Genomic DNA, 14,452 nt, shown 5'->3' with positions numbered 1-14,452 from the left:
CATGTTTAAATAATCATTCCAATAATAATTATTTGAATAAATAAATTAACCAATTAATTTATTTAACACTTTCAAGTAATTATTCAGAAACCCGATTTCTGAATGTGTTGTGTTCTGTATTTGTTTTATAGATCATATCTCAACAAATACATAATTGGTGTGTGTCTAACTTGTTATTGGGTATGACCCGACTTGGATCAAACACGGCTAGCCACATTAACCTAATTATGTGTCTCGGGCATACGGTATTCCAACATACTCGTGGTCAAATTGAGATATTTACTTGGTCTGCATCGGGGGCGATAATTACTGAGGCGTTTGCTTCAACTTTTTCGACTGTGATCGCGTATGTTGTTGATACACCGCGTGCAGAGAGTCCGAATACGTTTATGAGTAACATGCTTTATGCGTGTAGTGGCGGAAGTAAAAGTAAAAGTGCACTAATTTGGACGTTATTTTACTAATCTCGTGAAAATAACGTTAAAAGTGGCGGAAGGTTAATCAGGCATCATGTGGTGGCGTTGATAGCCGAAAGACATGGGCACATGCACCAATCAGCCGGTGTCCCTAATGATTGAGTGCTATGTGCCTTATGTCCAAGGCTTGATGCAAAACTACTATCGAGCCGGGGGTCTCACCGGAAGCAGCCTTTCTATCCCTATGGGATAGAGGTAAGACTGTCTACATCTTACCCTCCTCAGACCCTACCATAGCATTGCTATTGGTGGGATATACTGAGTACGATGATGATGATGATGCTTTATGCGTGTAGCATTCTTTATAAAACCCGTTTGCCCATGGTTGTGGTTTTCAACAAGACGGATGTCATTCAGCACCAATTTGCTTTGGAGGTAAAATGCACTTGTTAGATTAACCTTTAGTGTGTTTTTATATAGCGGTTTTCTAAACTGGATCGGTTAAAAGTTAAAACAAGCCACTTTTTGTGATGGTTGCCCGACTCATGAACACGTTTTCCGTTATTCTTTCTGATACATAATTTGTGCACTCATATGTATGCTTGTAAATGAACGCGAAGGTTCAGTGAACATTTATCGGGAAGTATGTTAATGCTCGTTTATTTAGTAAATGTTAAACGAACATTAATAAAAGTTTTTGCTCTTTAGTTAAATGAACATGAAAGCTTGTCCTGTTTGTTCATTTAAATTCATTTATGTTTGTACCTTTGCTTTTTTCTATGCTTGCTACTTTATGTTTGTTTTAGTTCGTTCTTTTACTTTTGTTAGTATATTCATTTAAATATTTTAGGCCTGTTACAATTTAGTCTTGTTTCAATAACTTTTTAGGCACAACACTCTTTCACATTTATTTTAATTGGATTTAGCTCAGTCATGTTCGTTCATCTATGTTCAGTTATATCCATGCGCTTACGTTAGTTAACCATTTGATTATGCTGTTAACGAACGAACCAAAATGTGTACCTTTCGTGTTCATTTGGTTCGTTTACAAGCCTACTAATATGATTACAGAAACTGTACCATTAAAAAGAAATGTAATGTGTTAAGAAAAAGATTTCAGAGGTTTTTATACATTTGAATACACTTTGTTTGACTCTCTGTTTGACTCTTATCTGTTTTGGCTGTTACCCATTTTCTTTGTAGTTAAATCTTTCAGCTTACCTCTCATTTTGATATTTTAAATACGTAAAATGTAATTTAAATAGACATGTTATAGTTTTTTTGATAATGGCATTCTAAAATAGTGATTATGTGTCATCTGAATATTATACGAGGCACTCATTTAACCTTCTAATTGAAGATTTTGAACACTTTTTTGTTGTGGTATATGATTAGTGGATGGAAGATTTTGAGGTGTTTCATGCTGCACTAGAAAATGACAACTCATACCCGTCAGATTTGACCCGAAGTCTTTCTCTTGCTCTTGAGGAGTTTTATAAAAACTTAAGGGCTGTTGGAGTGTCAGCAGTTTCTAGTGCTGGGATGGATGCTTTCTTTAAAGCTGTTCAAGCAAGTGCAGATGAATACATGGAAACTTACAAGTATTTCTACATAGTCTTTGTTGTCTATTTTACACACACACACACACACAAACACAAAGACAATTAATTTTTTTTATAAATTGTGTTTTACTTGTTGTCATTGGTAAGTGGGGTCTGTGAGTTTTCTAGTTGCTGTTTACTATGGTTACCAAAAAAAAGTTTAATATTTTAGTAGTTAATATCCTCATACTGTCAGTTATAGAAAGTGTAATGAAGATTACAAAACATTTTATAAGTTTTTTGAAATACTCTTGGAAGCTTATTGGAAAAGAAAAGGTACTTTATGGCTATGCGGGTCGAAACGTGTTCGGGTCAGGCTGGGTAACTGGTGAGAACAGGCTGATTAAAAACAGTGGACATTTTGGTTCAGCTCAAAACGGGTTTTGACCAGAATGGGTCGGATTTAAAATGGTTATTTTAGTTTGGGTTAGGACGTATATTCGATCAGAACATGTCGATTAAAATAGTGGTCATTTTGGTTTTTGTCAAAACGAAAATGGGTACGGGTCAGTATAGGACGATTTAGAAAATGGTTATTTTGGTTTAGGCTACAGCGTATTACAGTTGTTGCTAACAAAGTTTCGTGTCTTATAATTGTAGTTAACAAAGTTTTATATAATGTTTAGATGGCCTGAACCAACACACTAGAAAAATAATATGTTTTCCAATAATTGGTGCTCAATTTATCAGATTTTGAGTTAACTTAGATGTAATATGGTAATATTTGAATCGGATTATCGATATTTGTGTAGAGCTGAGCTGGACAAAAGACGGGAAGAGAAGGAACAATTAGAGGAAGAACGCAGGAAAGAAAACATGGAGAGATTGCAAAAGGATATGGAGAAATCAGGGGGCGGAACTGTGGTGTTGAGTACTGGTTTAAAAGATAATGGTAAAGGTAGTACAAGCATGATGGAAGATGAAAATGAAGATGAAGATGAAGATGAGAAAGAGGATGAAGAAATTGAAATGTACACTGATGAGGATGAGGATGAGGATCATGATGAAGGTGGAATAGATAGTGATGATGAAGAGATTGCAGATTTCAAATTCTAAGTATAGTGGTACCTGGCTAATGGCTACTAGTGATCTTATGGTGTACTTAAATTTTGCGATGGTTTGGTTTTTATGTTGACATATGCAGAATTAATGAATGCTATTAGGTTGACGTTCTAAATCTTATTATTGTTAATCTAACTTTATCTTAAAATTAGGTTAGAAAGTGTGTTACATGGGGCTTGAATAATTCTAAAAGGAGAGCAAATAAATGCGAACATTAAATTATGTATAACATAAATAACTTAAAAAGTCAACTTTCACAAATTTGTAAATACTCTCTTGTAAATACTCCCTCCGTCCCATTATAAGTGTCATAGTTTGACTTTTCAACTCTTTCTTTTGCAACCTTGACCGTAAATATTTTTGTCCGTGTCATATAATACTTGATGAAAATTATATCAATGTAAAATACATTTAAAACCCAATCCATTCATATATTTTACATCAAGTATTATATAATACAAACAAAAATATTGTCGGTCAAAGTTAAACAAGAAAGACTTGAAAAATCAAACTATGACACTTATAATGGGACGGAGGGAGTAACATTTAGTGTTTTAATCGGCAACGTTTAAATTTAGGGTGAACTAGAAAATTTGCACGCGCGCAACTAGAAAATTTGCACGCGCGCGTTGCGCGCATTGCGCGCATCAATACGCCTATACATGACGTCATGTATTTCTCTCTTAAATTAACAATATCTTACTATATCCGGTGCATTGGAGTTGTGGCGGGTTGTTTTAACATAAATGACCTTATAAGACAAAAATAAATAAACAAATAAATTCAATCAGTGTATAAGAAGCTATTAACAAACTTGTTAGAAGATTTACATCAATAACTTTCACCAATGATCATGACCATCTTATAAAAATCATGGAAAATAATCTAGAATCACAATATTTAATTAGACAGGTTACTTTTTCATATTTCCACTGAAATATCATTGCAACTCTTCTCCTTAACTCGCTACTTTAGAAATGTATAATCCCATCCACTTTTGAAATTACTAGTTGGAAACTTGCTGAAACTCATACATAGTTATGAACCTACTTCCATCTTTATCAATAAATCTCAAGGCTGCAAGCAAACTCTCTCAAACTTGTTCATGCGCAAAGTTACTTCATTCAATAACCAAACAGGAACAAAACATAGGTCAGCGGGTCATCCATAAAGTAAAAAATAATAATAAAAAAAACAAAGAACTATATTTAACTGAAAGTGCCATAAGAACTTATATCAAGTATTGATCTTACTAAAGAATTAAAATGGTGTATCAACCTTGAATTAATCAATTCAACATATGCGTAGGGTTTTGGCTGAATTAAGCTCCCATCTTAATGTTTTCAACACCTTCATATCCATCTTTTGGATCAATTTGGCTACAATACAAAACAGTATTCTAAACCATCATGTATAAATCAAAATCCTACAGTAGAATTTACCAAATCAAAATTAATATAAATATAATCCAAGTTAGTTTTATGATATATGCACAAAAATATGAAGAAAGATGAATGCCGTAAGATGTTTTTTTGGTTATGTTGTTTCTAGTGACATAGGCATAGTGTCTTCAAAGATCTCAAAACTCTTAGTTGATTTCTTAAACAAAGGAACATGATTGCTTAAATAGTCGGCTTCTTCAGATTCGAACAATCATATAAGGATTACAGAAGAGTAAACTTACTTTTGTTGTTAATCTTCGCATCGTCGCTGTGTTGACAAGACAGTGGCCTTCAACTTCTGGGGTACTCGATTTAGGTGAAATAAGCAGAAGAGGAAAACATGAGGTTGGTGGCAGTTGGAAAGAGACAAACACGTGTTATGACGTGTAACAAATCAGAAGCATTAATAAGAGCTTGTATGCCAACTCAAAAAGTTCCACATTTTATGAATAGTGGCCTAATGTGAGTAAACCGCAAGTTACCATTTAGTGTGTGTATATATATATATATATAATATAACTAGTTTTTATTACGGGGGTTGTTTTGTATTATTTGTTTCTAATATTTATTTATTTTTTGAACTTTTATTTTTTTTATTATATGAAAGTTAATAATATACTTATGGTTTGATGATAAATTGTTTCACAAATAAATTAGATGTTATAACCCGGTTTAAAAGCTATATGGGTTTGATGAGACCATAGACCCATTTATTTTTTTTACTACAAATTGGTTTTTTAATTATAAATAATATATATCTTTTTTTAAATAAATAATATATTAATTTTTAAGAACATCCCTACTTTATAGGATTATTATATCAAATATTTGGTGAGATTAGTTTTTTAATTTAATGAGATTTTATAAACCGTTTAAGAAATATATGGGTTTGATAAGACCCATACCCATGAATTCAGGTCAAATGCATGAGAAGCCTCCATTTAAAAATCAAGCAAATCTGGTGACTCCAAAAAAGAGGGGAGCGACCACATTGCGACACCAAGGATTTTTGGGTTTTCGTTTATATATATTATAGATAAGTAGGGTTAAATCATTTTTTTTTGGGTGAATGGATTTAAAAGGGTCACAGTGGAACATGTGATGCTTGTACGGAATTAAAAGATGTGAATGTATACCCCGTCGTCTTATAGTATTATGTTACTTGACCCTGTTAACGCAAAGTTTTGAGTTTGTTTAGACTTGTAAACGAACTGAACATACAGTGAACTACATGGGAGTTGTCTTGCGAGATGTTTGGTTGTTTAATAAACGAGCATACATGACCAAATTTTTTGTTCACATAGTTAAACCAACAAACATAAACACATGTCTCGATTGATTATATATGTTTGTTGGTTTGCATTTGTTTCATTTGTTTACGTTCATTAATATAACCATTTGAAAGTTTTTAGGCAATTACATTATAGGCTAGTTTTGGTAACTTTTAAATGTTGATAAATTCTTTAATACAATAAGTGAAAACGTGATAATTAATATAAACATGTGTATCTGTTACAATAAAAAGAGAGTATGAACAACAACAGAGTATGATGTAGTTGACATGTTTGTCGGCTTGATCAAGTTCTCCTTTAGAATAAGGATGTGGATTAGGGTTTTAGAGAGACAGATTTTGGGAGAGGTGATTTGGTTAATATGTTAATATATATATATATATATATATATATATATATATATATATTCTCTCCCTCTTTTATATATATATATATATAATATATAATATATATATATATATAAAAGGGTTAAAATAAAAATGCATAGTTTTGTAGGAAGAGTAGGAATAACACAAAATAGAGTTAAGAAACTATGTAGCATAAATCTTTAATCCTATGAAACTATTTGGTAGTTTAAAAACTACCAATCTCAACCATTAGATCATAAATCCAATGGCCTAGATTGATTCTTACTCTTCCTATAAAACTATTTCTTTTTATTATAACCCACCCCTATATATATATATATATATATATATATATATATATATATATATATATATATTGTAAAGCCCCATTACCAGTACCTTACAGTTGGACGTTGGATTTACTCATAAACGCAGTTCTAAACATCAGAGTTAATTAAAACATTCACGGAATATTAAAACTTCAACCATAATATATTACATAACTATCAAATCTTGTCTTAACCGACATTCAAAGTTATTTAAACGTAAAACATAGTCTTTAAAACATCACAACATTTCTTCGATATGCCAGTATCTTTGATTCCATGCCATGAGTCATCAATCACGCGAGTTGCCTCAACCTATTTCTCTTTTTACTTCTCTATCTCAGATATTATTAGGGTCTGATCCATTTCTTCTCTATCTCAGATATCATTAGGGTCTGATCCGTCGTTCTTCATCTTCGTACATACCGTCATTACATACCCATATCATTCATACATACTCATATATTGTACATATATCTATCATACACATTTATCTATCATAAACATACCTCCCTTGTTAACATGTGCAATATCTGAAGATCGTTCACACACCGACAAGCTTTCATTCACATTTACGATATACATACGTAACATATAAACCATATAAGGCATACACTTACCAGTTAAGGTAAGTGTGTTAACTATCACATCGAGTATGCACACAGCCCCGAAACATAACAAGAAAATGGGGCTAAAACTCACCTGGATGCGGTTTCGCTCGCCGTTAATCGTAATCCCCTTCTATAATTGAGCGCGGCTAACTGTTGAACATATTTTTCTCGTTAATTAACCGTTTACTTGATTTAGTTGGTATTATAATTAACCATAGTATTTTCTAAGTTGGGCTTGTTTGTTGAGCCTAAGATAATAGGCTTAGCATCCTGTGGACTTAGTTAAATCTGGCCCATCTTTCCATTAAGTAACTAGGCCTAACTCGCCGGGCCCAAAGTCCACCTCAAATCACTAACTGGCCGAGAACTCAAGGACAGGGAACTCAGCCGAGAACTCGCGACCGAGAACACTTGGGACCGAGATCGTTGACGAAATCATCAACTTTGACCGAGAACTCGTATGTTGACCGAGAACCTTTGTTCTTGGTCGAGAACTCTTATGGCCGAGAACCACATTGACCGAGAACTCTCGTTGACCGAGATCTCCTATTGACCAGGTTCTCGTGTTGGCCGAAAACTCATGTCTGATGTTTTCAGCTCCTGATTTCTATCTTAAATTCCATTCTAGCCTCGGTTAATGATTCAAATTTACACTTTTAATCACCTAAAACTCAACCTCCTTCACCGTTTTATATTTGTTATCACCCCATAGCCAAGACCCATCCCGTTTTTAGCATAAAGCTTGAACCTTTAAGCATAAAACGTCCATTAAGTTAAATCTAGGGTTTCTTGATGAACCGCTCTTAGCCACAAGTCCTTTACGTCCGTTTTAATCATAAAGTTTGAAACTTTATGATATGCATAAACCCGATCTAGTTTATGTTCAAGTTTCATGGCTAACCGTTCAAAAAAATGTAAACGTTAAGATCAAGAACATACGTTTTATGTGTTCCTAGATTACGGTGTAGCTTGAGGTTCAACGATGGTCTTGTATCTAGCTTTATAAATCACTATCTATCGATATTAGGTTGGTTTTGGTCTTGGTTCTCGTCCTCTCTCTTGCGGCCGAAATGGAACGGTGTATGTGTGTTATGGAGGTGTAGGGAGAATAAGATGGATAAGATTGATGGAAATGGAAAGATTTAGGGTTTAAGTGGTATTTATACTCCCTTAAGCCCATGGACCTAAGGTCCATCTTTCCTTTTTGGTCCATGATTAATTCCATTTAATTAGACTACTTATCTTTCCTCCTATTATTGCTATTTTATTTACCATCTTAAGTAATCTTGTCCATCGAAAGATATAATATATAAAATATTATTTATTGAAATTTTGGGATGTTACATATATATATATATATATATATATCCGATGGAAAACTCTTTATTAGCTAGTAAGGGTAATATGATCCATCAACAGTTACCAAACTAATATATGATAAGGTATGATTCATATTTTGATATAGTGTAGTATAAATTATATCCGGTACTAAACATGCAAATAACTAGAGTAATTACAGTTTTGAAGTAGAATAATTATGTTATAAAAATAATATAGTGTAATAATAATTACTTTAGTTCAAAATTTATAGTGTATTAATAATTACTCTAGTGTTAACATAATTACTCTAGTTATTTGCACACTTCTAATGATAAAAGTCATTTGTATTTGATCCAAATCCATAGTGGCATAGATATATAAATATATTATTATATTATTCTTACATTCTCCCACTTGGCTGAGTAATCATCTATAATGAGTTTTAGATAAGTCTGATATGGAGTTAATACTCATTTTAGCTTTAAACTCAAACTGGAGCAGAGAAATAGAGTTATTGATTTGAATTTCAACTCAAGACCCCATTAATCATACCACAATTCTTATTTAAAACCTAAGTAGTTATGATTAAAATTTCTAAGTAAGCCTTTCAAATGTTTGATTTGTATAATAATTTATCTATGTTTTATTATGCTAGAAGAACATATTTAGAGACATATAAGATCAAAACTGGTGAGGAAAATTAATAGTTAATCATTCATAGTGCGATATGCAGTTTTAAATGGTCATCAAAAAACCCAACATGATAATAAGCACTTCATAATACCTATGGGTGATATACCTTTAGTTATTGGATCCATTAGCATACCATGAATGTATTAGGTGCAAAAAAAAATGTAGTTTCCTCAATTCGTTCATAAACGAATAATTAATTCACATTGAAATTTAATGTAACACCTCTCGAAATGGTACAGTTTGAGAAAACATGATAGCTGACTTTATCAAAGTAACTCTTAAATATATAATTTACATGGAGTAAATAAATTTATGAGTCCACTGAAAAGTTTTCAACAACAGTTAGTGACTATTGCTTTGTGATTGACAACACATTATGTTATTATAATTTTGTTATTATCAATTCATTATGACATCTCCATGAGATAGATATGTCTGCCGACATAAGAATATATCCTGAAATTGACTTGTAGCTATCTTTGAATATAACAAAGTTAAGGTAATCAACAGGTTTGTGTTCTCACTTCTTTAAATTACAATCTCTCGTTTCCTTTAAGATATCACATCGTTCTAGACAGATCTAGTGTATTGCAATGTGAGCAACATCTGTTAATGCAGTATTTTATGTATTTGTCTTGTACTTTATACTTATCTGAGTAGGTTGGGTAGAATAATTTGAATTTATTCACATATATAATTTGAATTTTATAATTTGAATTTATTTTGGTATAATTGAAAATAAGTTATATTTTTATAAGAAACACAATTAGGAAATAGATCAATTTTCGGACTATTTAAATTTGATCTTTTGTTGATAAAATTGGAAATAAGTTACAATTTTAACAAAAAATTATCCATATATATAACTAATCAGAGTGAAAAAAATTCAAACTTTGAAATAATAAGGTAAAAAAATATAAAATTCAAACAAAAAATGAATAATAACAAACCAAATGTTAACTAACTCTCTTAAAATTTCAAATTTAAAAATAAATCGTAACAGGAAAAAAAATCGTCAAAATATAATTAAAACAACTCTCTTAAAATTGCAAATTTAGAAATAAATCGTAACAAACTGTCAATAATGAAGATGTTATATGTAACATATTGTAACATCCGGCCCTCGTACCACCAATATTGTCTGCTCTGCCCACGAAGAGCTCACGGATTTGTTTTTGGTTGCCCAAAACGCGTTGGTGATTGAAGAGGCAGGACATTTACTTATGAACCAAGAATCTCTCTTGTCCACGGCCGATGTGGGATTTGCCTAAGAGTGGGACGATGTTGTGTTTGCCAAGGTTATTACAGACAACCCCCCTTTAGACTCATCGTCCTCGATGAGGCGTGTTCCAACATCCCGAACGGCACAAGAGTGGCTTTGATACCAACTGTAACATCCGGCCCCTCGCACCACCAATATTGTCCGCTCTGCCTACGAAGAGCTCACAGATTTGTTTTTGGTTGCCCAAAACGCGTTGGTGATTGAAGAGGCTGGACATTACTTATGAACCAGTGATCTCTCTTGTCCACGGCCGATGTGGGATAGCCTAAGAGTGCGACGATGACGATGAGGCGTGACCCAACATCCCGAACGGCACAAGAGTGGCATTGATACCAACTGTAACATCCGGCCCCTCGCGCCACCAATATTGTCCGCTCTACCCACGAAGAGCTCACGGATTTGTTTTTGGTTGCCCAAAACGCGTTGGTGATTGAAGAGGCTGGACATTACTTATGAAACAGTGATCTCTCTTGTCCACGGCCGATGTGGGATAGCCTAAGAGTGGGACGATGTTGTGTTTGCCAAGGGTGTTACACATATTATAACTAAAAAAAGTAAAAATTGTTGATTATAAAAATGACAATCTTAAAATTGTGAACTTATAATTTTTTACTAACAAACTTTTGAACATACTATATTTCCTTACGAATTCGACCCGTAATCAGAAATCACAACAGAAAAAAATACACAAAATGCCATATGAAATGCAAAAAAAAACTAAAATAAAATAATGATAATAATAATAATAATAATAATATACCGTCGCGTTTGTCAAAACTAATACTTTCAATCTGTTATACACGAAAGTAGATTTCAAGGTAACATGTTGATTTTCTAAAGCACAACGACCAGATATAAGATTGCAAGCAAAATTCAATGATATATATATACAAAACCAACAACCAAAATAAAAAAGTTACATCGGTTGAATTTGGAGTAGATAGAGTGAGTGATGGTTGATGGTGCATCTGCATTAGCGTGTTGACTACATTTGGAAGAAGAACCAATAGGAAAACCCACGGAAAGATTAAGAGCATATCAATGAATAAGAACAGATGATGAAGATTGTATAATAAAAATAATTTTTTTACGGAAATCTAAATTAATAGGATATGATTACTGAAGAGGTAGGTCCCAGCAGAGCCCAGTTGGAACCGCAAGACTCACCTTCAACAGGACGTCTGCGCAAAGGCTAAACTCGCAAGACTCACCTTGAAGAGATGTCTGCGCAGAAACCAACTGGATCCGCAGGACCCACCATGCTCAGAGACGTGACGTCCTTACGCGCAGTACGCAAGCTGTTCCCGCAGGAAAAGCCTCCCAATGGTCGACGTACTCCGCCTGTTCCCGCTGTAACGGATACTAGCCATCTGGGAAGGCTACCCACGCAGCAAGGCTACACGCACAAGGCACTTAACTCTTAAATAATTCATTAATGTCACCTGAAGGAGTGAGCAAGCCGGGAACACTCCCGCACAAAGCCAGGAACACTCCCGCACAAAAGAGCCAGTCCGTACGATACTGGAGGATCTTTTGTACTGTACCTGACGAGGTATGGACAAAAGATGTGACCAAAGATACGACAGCTCACTGACAACAGTATGACGAGCAGCACGCTCTTGTACTGTATGTCACTATCAGCCGCTGCCTACTCACCAACCTGTCAGAGGACGTGCATAGCCTGCAGTTGGTGGAACAGGAATAGTACACAGCCGGCCTGGTCACTATCAGCCGCTGCCTACCCACCAACCACCAGCATGGCACGTGCGTAGCCCACAGTTGGCAGAACAGGAATACTATTCAGCCGGCTGTACCTGCTTGGAAACCTACCTTCGGTTATAAATACTCCAACACCTTGGAATGGTAAGGACACATTACATTACCTTATCACATCTTATCTTTTCTAGCAATCTCTTAATATACACTTATATTCAAGAGCAATCTAGTCTGATTCTCACGCCGGAGGGTGGTCACAAGGAGGTACCCCCCTTCTCAGTGACGAGCTCATGGTGTCTGTTTTGCAGGTCATCAGAAGAACCATCTTTGCCGGACCTAACCCCTCGTGGGAAACATCTATTTAACCCCCAGATTATCCGTAATCTGCCCGGGGTCAATTAGTGTTTCTTCATTGGCGCCATCCGTGCATAAAAGCTAGAACTAATTCTTAGTTTTTTCAAAACCTCCGTAAAGATGGTTAACGTTACTCCGATCCCCAGGCTAGGGAGTAACCAAGAAACCCCGGTAACCACAACCCCAGCTACTGGGGGGAACACCGGCGAATACTCACATTTTACGAACACTACCCCGGTTACCCAAGCCGGGGCAAGTGCAGTAAATTTTACGAACACTACCCCGGTTACCCGAGCCGGGGCAAGTGCAGTAAACAATCCTCCCCTGGGATTCATTGATACCCAGGAGGAAAGACAACAGACGAGGCCCCCCCGCTAGACACTTGAACAAGTTAAAGCGTGAGCGGAAAAACGTCAAAGGGAATTCCAAGCTGAGTTGGATGAACGCTTACGTTCACTCCAACAGGCTGACGAATTCGGAAGCACTCGACAACAGCTCAACATGAGCAATGAGTGCAAGTACTTGGACGATGATTCGGAGGAATCCGACACCGACGTAAACCCTCACCATAAGGCGAAAGGGAAGCGTAAAGAAACGGACTTCCAACCAAGAAGGAATTTTGGAGAAACCTTCAAACCAAAAAACGCGGGTGGAAACCCACGTGACTTCTCTAAAACCTTCAGACCAACCGCTGCAAATGCGGGAACCTCCAAGTTTGCAAGGGACATTGCGGAAGCAATCGCCCCAAGAAGTGCTAAACAGATGTCCAACATCGGCACCTATGATGGTATATCCGACCCAGACGATCATTTGAACAGATTCATAGCGGGGGCAACCGTCAGCAACTGGACGGAACCCACGTGGTGTTATATGTTCCAGATGACGTTGGTTGGAGCAGCTAGAGCGTGGTTTGACCGTCTACCGGTCCACCACATCTATGATTGGGCAGACTTCCAACAGAAGTTTAGCCAACACTTTAGCCAACAAAGAAAGTATACCGAAGAGCAATGGACAATCCTCAATTGCATTCGAGAGGAAGATGAATCTTTGCTAGACTTCATCACTCGCTTCAACTCAAAGAAGCTAAGTCTGGGTAATATTAGCGAAGATCTTGTTCGCGCTGCTTTCATCCAGGGCACAAAAGACCCAGAGCTCATCCGCACCTTAACGGGTAAAGATGGCATGCCATCCACATGGGATGCCATCATGACAGCAGCTAAACGCTTCGCGGAAACGGAAAAGCAACTGGGTAGAGATCTTCCCCAGAGCACAAACCTCTACACCCAGAAAACAAGAGAAAACAATGTCCTTACCATCCGATTAAACAAAAAGAGGAAGCTAGGCATTTGGCAGTCAAGGGTAAACTTTGACACCACATCCGGCTCGCACTCTCGGTTAGGTGGAAAGGATAACATGCCGTCGTCAAACCGAAACTCCAGATGGACGCCACTCACCAAAAGCGTCACCGAGATATTCGACAACGAGAGACTCCCATGGCCAAAGGCTCCAATAATCCGAGAGCGTCACAACGCTGATCAGAGCAAATTATGTGACTTCCACAGGATAAGAGGCCACAACACCGAGGAATGCGTAGACTTGAAGGACATCGTCGAAGCATTTGTCAGAGATGGGACGCTCACAGCACCTCGTGGCGTAATGAACGCTGAGCAGGCTAATGCGTGTAGAACCCCAGTTGGGGAAAACACGAATAAAACTGCAGCTTCAATGTCGGAGACTACATACTGCGTAAACAACGAGATTCCGAACCAAGTGCATATCGGCTCGAAAGGCTCGATGACACTCCCAAGAACATGGAAGGGAGCTCAATTACACAGTCTGCATGTAGATCAATTCCAAACTTGTAAAAGAAAAGGCCCAAAGCCACTTCTAATGGAAATGATTCTCCTTATCACATTGACGCTGATGGTCTTACATTTGTACTTAAACTTTCCACACTGATATGCCGGTCTTCACCGCATACATAAGTGGC

The 14,452-nt window shown here is 36.1% G+C and overlaps 1 protein-coding gene across 1 annotated transcript; it reads left to right on the top strand.

Moving 5' to 3' along the window:
- Positions 1-743: 743 nt before the first annotated feature.
- LOC143583707 (GPN-loop GTPase QQT2-like) lies at positions 744-3,163 on the top strand. Its single transcript, XM_077065939.1, has 3 exons — positions 744-851; positions 1,812-2,017; positions 2,770-3,163. Exons 1-3 carry the CDS (start codon positions 744-746, stop codon positions 3,071-3,073), a joined length of 618 nt encoding a protein of 205 aa, XP_076922054.1. The 3' UTR covers positions 3,074-3,163.
- Positions 3,164-14,452: the final 11,289 nt, after the last annotated feature.

Source organism: Bidens hawaiensis, unplaced genomic scaffold (assembly GCF_021521415.1).
Source record: "Bidens hawaiensis isolate Kalapana, Puna unplaced genomic scaffold, B.hawaiensis_p1.1 tig00032492_1, whole genome shotgun sequence".
NCBI classification, from domain to species: Eukaryota; Viridiplantae; Streptophyta; class Magnoliopsida; order Asterales; family Asteraceae; genus Bidens; species Bidens hawaiensis.
This window is presented reverse-complemented; position numbering and strand designations above follow the sequence as displayed.

Excerpts from the sequence above, each read along its gene's own strand:
- LOC143583707 (XM_077065939.1), top strand. The coding sequence starts at position 744 with ATGATGATGATGATGCTTTATGCGTGTAGCATTCTTTATAAAACCCGT. Across the intron at positions 852-1,811 it reads AGCACCAATTTGCTTTGGAG|TGGATGGAAGATTTTGAGGT; the intron begins GTAAAATGCACT and ends GTATATGATTAG. Across the intron at positions 2,018-2,769 it reads GAATACATGGAAACTTACAA|AGCTGAGCTGGACAAAAGAC; the intron begins GTATTTCTACAT and ends ATATTTGTGTAG.